This window comes from Cotesia glomerata, linkage group LG6 (assembly GCF_020080835.1).
Source record: "Cotesia glomerata isolate CgM1 linkage group LG6, MPM_Cglom_v2.3, whole genome shotgun sequence".
NCBI classification, from domain to species: Eukaryota; Metazoa; Arthropoda; class Insecta; order Hymenoptera; family Braconidae; genus Cotesia; species Cotesia glomerata.
In genome coordinates this window covers 17936505-17945419 of record NC_058163.1, presented here as the reverse complement: position 1 = coordinate 17945419, position 8915 = coordinate 17936505, and the positions used below count along the sequence as shown (strand labels likewise).

Sequence of the window (8915 nt, the reverse complement as noted above, 5' to 3'; positions counted from 1 at the left end):
TCAGGACCCTCGCGAGATTTTTCCGGGGAGGCTAAAAAACCTCTAAGTGCGAGGGTGGCTGGAGCCCGAAAGGTATTCGCCAGCATTGATTTTAGCTCTTTGCAGAGATACAAACCTCTAAAAATCGACGCTTTCAAGACTTTCACAAACACCGGTACACCTCTTATCTTGGGGTGACGGCAGTTCCGAGGTGTGCAATCTGTGCTGTCTTTGTCGGAGGATACCAGGGTACTCACAAAATAAACGACTCAGGAGACCTGAGATTTTCAGGGCACAAATGCTGACGAGGGCCGACGGAAATTCACTGTTTGTGGGGGGGATTATAGAGGCCCATACAAAAGATCGGCGGCCTCAAGAACTGAAAGAGATTTTTCAGGCCCAAAAACCTCCTATGGTAGCTGCATATTTTTAATGGTGGTACTAAGTGCTCACGGCATCAGAGTTCCCTCTGCTTTTTAAGGGGTACGAAAAACCTCAAGTCTGAGGTAACTGGAAAGGCTTCCAGCCGTCCTGATGATTTTTATCTTCAGGTGGTACTAGGAGGCACTACTCAACAGGGCACTTGAAAAAAAACACTCTAAATGCTTGGGGAATGACTGGGCTTCGATACGATGATTTTAGGAGCCTTAAAAATCGGCAGCTTCCGGGACCCTCGCAAAAGCGATTTTTTCTTTCATTTTTGGTATGAGTCTGGGGTGGCTGGAGGGGGTAGTTCCAGCGGGGTGTTAGCCTCCTGATGATTTTTTTATATCTTGTGAGGGGATACTAGGAGCTACTCTACTCCGGCAGCCTCAAGAGGACCCTCACCAAGGATTTTTTTCAGAATTTTTAAAAAAAACCTCTAAGTCTTTGGGGTGGCTGGAGGGGTAGTTCCGGTGGTGTTAGCGTCCTGATGATTTTTTATATCTTGTGGGGGGATACTAGGAGTACTCTAAAAAATCGGCAGCTTCCAAGGACCCTCGCAAGGATTTTTTCTTTATTAGAAGTTTTGAAAAAAATTCTGAAGACTTCGGGGTGGCTGTGAGGGTAGTTTTGCTTTTTAGAGGGGTCAATATATCATTTTTAGGGCTATTTGTATTTTTTTGGAGCCGAAAAATTATTTTCGGTTTCAAAAGCAAAAAAAATTTTTTTTTTATTTTCGTTCATAAAAAAACGATCGGATCTTCAGGTACATCATGCGCGTACATAAGTACACGCATCCATTTTTTTTAGAGGGAGACACTTCAGCGCCATTTTTCTAATTTAAAAATAATTTTTTTTTGTTTTGATTTTCATTTTTGTGTAGTTCATAAGTAATAGAATAAGTGTAATAGTATATTGTGTGACTGAGGATAAAACAAAACGATTTCAGACCGAGTGATGCCAGCCCTCGCTTCGCTCGTGCAGGCAACTTCACTCTGGTCTGAAATCGTGTTTCATCCCACGTCACACATTATATTTTTCATATAAGTTGCATTAAAAATGCTAGTTTCAATGTCTGGAGCTAACCAGAGCTAGATAGTTTCAGACGAATAGCGAAAATACCATTTTATTATAAAACTTATAATAATATAGAAAGTAATAGTTTATTTTTTATCAAACATTATTCGTAAATTGAATAGTTTTTTTTTTGTCATTCTTATTTGGACTCTGTTATGCAATAGTGTGTTAAGTACATAGGATTTCCATAGCACTTAACACATGAATGCATAACAGTGTCCATTTATGCTTAATAACAGAATTATAATATGTCAGTACAGTTAACGGTTAGAATGACAATTATAAAGGTATAAAATAAACAAACAATTGATAGGATTGAAAATAAAGCTGCAACTTCATCTCGCGGGCAGAAAATCGTCATTTTCTGTCCGCCGGGAAGAAATGATTGATTCCTGCCCGGCACAGTCGCATTAGTCTGAAATTGTCTAGTTTCGGTTGGCTCAACAGGCATTGAAACTCGCATTTTCAATGCAGGTTATATGAAAAAAAATTTGAAAGCATTAGTCATTACCATCATACACAGTAAAAAATGTTTCGTCATTGTGTAAAGTGTAAAAATGTTTGTGTAGAATTTAACATTTTAGTGTGTAGAATTTAACATTTTAGTATGTTGATTCAACATAAAAAAGTGTTGATTCAACACAAATTGTATAAAAAAAGTCATCAACACAAATTTTTGTGTTAAATTTGACGAAAAATTTTTTACTGTGTATAGGAATAAAATTTTTTAAAATAGCTTAAATTTTAGGCCGCTAGACCACCGAGTCCCTTAAGAATACTAAAACATTGAAATAAAAGGTAAACAGATAACCTACCAGCTTCAGGAGTGATTGCTGATCCTTGTTTTAGTATAGCACCGTAAGTAAACCAGACACAATCGATAAATGAATACCTATCTTGGGTAGTACGGTCCCATAACCAAGTACGGAACGAAGTTACGAAGTAAATAATTGGACCCACTAAGGCTAACGACACAAATATACAGATCCAAACGGTCTTGCTGAATGGAGCAAGAAGTCCAGACCCGATGGCAGACTGTAATGGTCGTTCCAGTAGTACTGACACTTCCAAGGAATCTAGGATCGGGCTAAATTCAACGAAATTCATGTACTCTGGAATTATTGGTATAAACGCGACCGCCATGTCAACTTTCTGAAAAAATAAATTACCAATCAGTATAATTATTTTTATTTATGGTTATAATATTTGTCTTCTATTTTTTTGGTTAAATTTTGACACTCACCGATTGGTTCAGCATGCTGATCATACCCGTTTCATTGTTACCGATTGTTAGATCTTCAGGTGGAATGATTCGGTACTTAAAATTTAATTTCTTTGCTATTATATCAAAGATTTGGAAAGCATAACCTCCACCGACGATTTTTCCATTTATGTTATTGTATGAAGAATATGGTCCTTCCTTTAAATTAAGTTTTTTATTAATTTGTTGAATATTATCTTTAATAGCTATTTACTAATGAATGAGATGTTGAGAGCAATAAACATTTTATTAAAAAATTTGGAAATAAATTATATTTTAAAAGTTTGAAAAATATATGGTTTGATAGAAAACCAAACTAATATTAGCAGACCCTTGACAATTTTTTTATTTTTCTTGAAAAACGAATTGGGTTTAAAAAATAATTTTTTAAAAATTGCGTTTACAATTTTTTAGAGCTTCTTGAGATGAAATATTTTTAATCAATTTTTCTTGTCATAATTAATCCACTATAAAAAATTTATTGAGCCCGGTGTAGGGTGTAGTGTAAATGAGGCGTTGTAAAAATTTTCGTGTGAAAATTACACCAAACACCGTGTTAAATTTAGGGGGGGGGGGTGAATTTAATATTTTTACACAGTTGACCGTGTAAATGTACTTATAATTCACGATAATTTTACGTTCAGAAATTATATATTGGCTCTACTCGCTGAGAAATTCTCGGTAATGATTATCATCAAATTATAGTAAAATTTCAAATTAATAGCAATAGTTATCATCATCAGTACTTATTAGTCATAAATATATATGTACATAATATTATATTTGTAAAATATATAAAATATATAAAAATTTATGTGGGTACTCAAATGAAAGCTCCCGGTGAGTATAACATCAAGATGACATTATATCTTTAAAAATATCATTAGTTGTTAAGATACAATGCCATTTATTATTTATTGACATTTTTAAAGACATAAACTCATTCCGATATTACACTTGTATATACAGGGTGTCCCAAAAGTAACGGACGCCATTGCAGCATCTGATGAAAAAAATAATTCTGAGACGAAAAGTCCTTAGCCATTTTTAAATTAACCGCATAGATAATTAATTATTAATTAAAAATTACGTCTATTTATTTGTTAGAGAGAGAGCGTCAGTGTCCAGTCAAGTATGTGCCAAATAAAGACACAACTAACTGTATGACTAACTAGCTTCTATAGCTAACGTAGTCACACATATTTACTTACACATTCACAGGTGCAAGCGTCTTCGTTTGGAACGCTCTTGACTGGACACTCGCGCTCTCTCTCTAACGCATAAAAGGACGTTATTTTAATTAATAATTAATTACCTATGCGTCTGATTAAAAAATGGCTAAGGACTTTTCGTCTCAGAATTATTTTGTTTATCAGAATCTACAATGGCGTCCGTTACTTCTGGGACACTCTATGTAATCGAGATAGATAATCATAAAAATATTAAAATTTTCAATAAACTATTTAATATATAAATAATATTAATTTAGTTATTAATTCAGGATAGAAATTAGGTGATTAAAAATATTCAATGATCAATTGTAGCTTATTAAACAAAAATATATCGAGTAACACGCAATGGTGTTAAAAAAAAGTAGATTACACCGTGTTAAAATTACTCGGATGGAAAATTTACACCGAGAGAGTTTTACACCGTTATTTCACACTACGCGGCGATATAAAGTCCTCCGAGTCTATTTTTACACCGAAATTTTTTACAGTCTATGTTAAAAAATTATAAACATCATCAGATGTCTTTCAACTTCATTATCATAATTAAAATATAAAAAATCATTTTGAATGGTTATAGATAACTTTAAAATAACAATATTGTTAAAAAAAATTTATTTTATTATAAAAAAAAACGTTAAGTGTTTTTTAAGATATGTTGTATCAACTCTACTTTGACAAATATTTACCAATAATTAAGCATTCAAAAAATAATTTTTTTTCAGTAATCACTCTATTTTAATATCAATTATTTAAAATTATTTTATTTTTTTAGTTTGATTTGTTATTAAAGCTCGTTTTTTAGTTTTGTTTCTAACCAATAATTTATTTGCTATATAGCAGTCATATGACTAATGAGAGATAAACTTCGCTGTATCGCGTTCAAGTCTTGTAATTTATTATTTTAGTCACCAGATCATCACAAAAAATTGACTCATTAAAGTTGTAATTATTTTTTTAACAATATGAATCTATTATATTAGAAGTAAAGTAATAATACAAAATATTTATCCCGACTAAAAATTTTTATTTTATAAATTTAAAAAACTAATTACGTTTATATTATTGTAGACCGCAACAAAAACAATTAAAAACAAGAATCACTTATGGAGACGTGGGCAATTGTTGATTTTAGCGGATACAACTATGACGGAAAATTTATAGTTAAAGAAGCGTGTATATTCCAAGATCGAGAAGTTCCCAATGGTGAACTTACGAAAACTATAATGGTGACGAAACCACCGGGACCTCGACCAACCGGTGAAAATCTAAAGTCACACTGATAGAAGGATTTTTTACCATTTAAGAAGATTTCTTTGTATTTAAGAAATCATTTCTTAAACATCATTTCTTAGCATTTAAAAAATATTTCTTAGTATTTAAGAAATATTTCTTTGTATTTAAGAAATATTTTTTAGTATTTGTATTTCTTAGTATTTAAGAAATATTTCTTAAATACTAAGAAATATTTTTTAGATACTAAGAAATGATGTTTAAGAACCCTGATAAAAAAAAAATATTGAGACAAAGAAAAAAGTATTGAAAACTATTGGTTTTTTAGTCAATCTAATACTTTTCAATACTTTTTTCTTTGTCTCAATACTTTTTTTTATTCAGGGAAATGATTTCTTAAATACAAAGAAATCTTTCTAAATACTAAGAAATCCTTCTATCAGTGCATGGCTGAAGTATTTAAAAAAGACCGGTATTAAATGGAACAAGAGTAACTGCAGTATTGAAGAACTCCGGAGTACATTATCTTCACTAGTAGAGCGTTGTTACGTCTACGTGAAAAACTCTAAAAAAATTTTCCAGCTGCTTGAATTTCTCGGTCTCAAAAAAAATATCAGACTACGAAACGCCGAAAAGCTGGGGCTTTACGAACGAAAATCTTCCTCAACAAAAATCTGTTCCTTTCACGTGAACCGAAAGCTGCACTACTACTGTGCAGCTTACAATGCCAAAAAAATAGTCGACTGGGTTTTCGGAGGCAACGAAATAAAGTGCCTTGTGGTCGATTTTAATGGCTATTTCTTTACGACAAGGAAATATGAATTGAAAGAAATAAGTATCTTCGGTTTGAACAAAAAAGGCGCCGTTGTGTATCACAATTTATTTGTCGTCCCAAGCGAAATCGGAATTCGGTCAAATGAACTAGATGTTTACTATCATCAGTACTACAAAAAGTTTGGTACACGGAGAAAAAAATTTTGCTATAGGAACTCTATAGTAGTTAGTTAGTTGTAAAAAGTTCCAGTAGGTTAATGTTTTCTTATAGTAACAATACCGTTTGGCTCCTGCAACTCTACATCGTTGAGCTCTGAGAGCCAAACGTTATTTACCTCTCACAACTCTACCGGATCGTTCTAAGACTATAACAAATTTTTGGCAGTCTGATTAATAATTTTTTTTACGATTTAGCATTGATAATTTAATAAATAAATGCGACAGAACGAATTTATATTGCCAACAATAATTGTATATGACAAATAAGAATAGTATTATAATAGAAATAAAATAATAATAGAACTTATATTACAAATAAAAATTATTTGTAAAATAAAAATATGGTCGTCATAAAATTATCTTACTTTCTTGATTATATTAATAAATATTGGACATAAAATCACTACCGTATATGCACAAGAAAAGATAAATAAACGAAAACAAATTTTATTTTGTGTTAAACGGGGTCTTTTGAATGTATTCCGATAACTTATTACTTATCACAATATATTCAACTAATAAATTTAATTAACAGTCACTACAAATGAACCTTGAAAAACCACAAATACAAAACTGTTCTAACGAAATTCAATTTGACAAAAAAAAACCTATTTACTTAAATAAATAAACTGGAAACTTAATTGTCCTCATATATTTTTAATAATATGGATGAGTAACAAAATAATTCTGTTTGTCATTTTAGAAGGTTATGAAATATGTCAGCGCACTCCACTACTGCGCAACGTAGGGCGCTCCCAACTATACCGTTTGGCTCTGAGAACAATCCCGTAGAGCTCTGAGAGCTCAACAACATTGAGTTATCAGAACTAAATAACATTATGTTACTGTAACTCTACAACGAATAGTAAACTGTGTATAGTTGTGGTAACTCTACAGTTAGGTTACCAGAACGAAATTTTTTTTTCCGTGTATCGGTTGGACAAGTGGTTCCCACAGTCCACTAGATTTTGAAACTTTGATTAAAAGCACTCTTGAAGACGCCAGCAACGTGACGCACTTGTTTGTAAAAACACGAGATCACAAGAAGGTCTTGAGAAGGATTAACAAAAGCAAGGAAATTTTGTGCTTGGATGACTATGAATACAAAGAAGGAACAGTTGGTACTGCTCCATCTACCGACTGTTCCTATCACACCCGTTTAGGTATGGATATGAATCTTTGCGCTGATGTTTCTGCCAACAAAATGGTGGACTGGGTCATTGCGAAAAGATACTATGACATTAAAAATTTGTCTAAAAAAACAATAGTAGGGACGATAATTAATAGAGAATTGCATGGAGGTTTGGGTTTTAAATTTAACATGCCGTTACTGGAGTTCCATTCCAAAAAGCTCAACGTTGATGAAGAATTGTAAACATCTCATAAACAAGTTAAAAAGTTAAAATGGATTTTTAATTGTGAATTTTATCAAAACATTACTATTGAAGCATTTACCAAATTTCTAAGTCCGATGATAAAGATTATTATTGCAAAAAAGGTTATGCCTTTATGAAAATTATTTTCAATTAACATTTTTCATTATTTCTATTTCATTTACGAAGAAATAAAAAAAAATTTTTTTTAATAAATAGTGAATGATTATGATTTATTATTAATTAAAAAAATCAAATTTTAATACTTACATCCCACGTTGTCACCAATAATTCTTCTGGCAATGCGTCATAGTAGAGCTCAGCCTCTTTAGTTTTGTTGTGGTTCCATAAGACAATATCATCTAAACTAACTTCCCCTATAATTGATAAATTTCTTAAATAATTTTATTTTTCTGACAACAGTAAGAATATTTTGCACGCCTCATTTAATTCAATTCAAATTTTTAATTTGACTATCGCTATTTTTATGGGCTACGTAACAAATCACCCGCACGACATTTCACCCGCGATAATTCATCGCGACAATTTCATAATTTTTTTTAATTTTAATTCAAATTTGATATAAAAAAAAATATTTATAAATATTTATAAAAAAAAATTACAAATATCCCGGACACAGTGGCCCCAAAATGTCGCGGGTGAAATGACGTGCCACGATTTTTATGAATCGATTTTTTTCAAATCATCGCCAATTTTTGTGTGTGTTTTTTTTAAGGGGGGGGGGAATCCTTTTTGCGGATTCCAGGCATAGCTGTTTGGCCTGGATATGTGACGACTCGACGCAGCGTCATACTAAAACTCGACGCTAACGCCCCTACTCACTAAACCCTAAACCCCTTTTCTTCTTTTCTCTACTCCTTCATGGAAACCGCCGTCAGGCATTACTTCGTGAGGGAAGGATCTAGCTACTGCTCTTCCTTCTGGTGGCTAAGGTGTTAACTTCCTTCCATCTGTCTTCTGGTATTTGCTCTTCTTCTTTCGGTGGAACGCAAGTCTTTGAGGATTTCTGTTGTAAACGTGTTGGTAGTGTTCCAGGCAGCTTCTGACGACAACATTGCTTCCAATAGTGAATCTGGTTGCATTCTCTGGTTAAGGATCCTCTCCAACTCTTCACCTTATGGTTCGAAACGAGGACATACAAAGAAAACGTGCTCCGCATCTTCATCAACTTCTGGGCAGGACGGGCACTTCGAAAAATCATCGTGCGTAAAGCGGTGTAGATACTCTCGGAAACACCCGTGTCCCGACAACATCTGTGTGAGATAGTAATTGACCTCGCCGTGATTCCAGTTAAGCCAAATGTCGATCCGAGGTATGAGGCGGTGC

At 32.9% G+C, this 8915-nt stretch overlaps 2 protein-coding genes across 2 annotated transcripts in view; one reads left to right on the top strand and one right to left on the bottom strand.

Annotated features, from left to right (window-relative positions):
• Positions 1-2223: 2223 nt before the first annotated feature.
• The window catches only part of LOC123268031 (glutamate receptor ionotropic, delta-1-like), an 8049-nt gene continuing 1357 nt past the window's right edge, over positions 2224-8915 (bottom strand). The window contains exons 2-4 of the mRNA XM_044732912.1: positions 7839-7945; positions 2723-2899; positions 2224-2631 (exon numbers count right to left, since the gene is read on the bottom strand). Of these exons, the coding sequence (XP_044588847.1) occupies positions 2224-2631; positions 2723-2899; positions 7839-7945 (692 nt within the window). The remainder of the gene's footprint in view (positions 2632-2722; positions 2900-7838; positions 7946-8915) is intronic.
• On the top strand, positions 5006-7703 carry LOC123267251. The gene is made up of 3 exons (XM_044731805.1): positions 5006-5244; positions 5648-6160; positions 7125-7703. The coding sequence occupies exons 1-3, from the start codon at positions 5076-5078 to the stop codon at positions 7568-7570; spliced, it is 1128 nt and encodes a 375-aa protein (XP_044587740.1). The 5' UTR covers positions 5006-5075; the 3' UTR covers positions 7571-7703.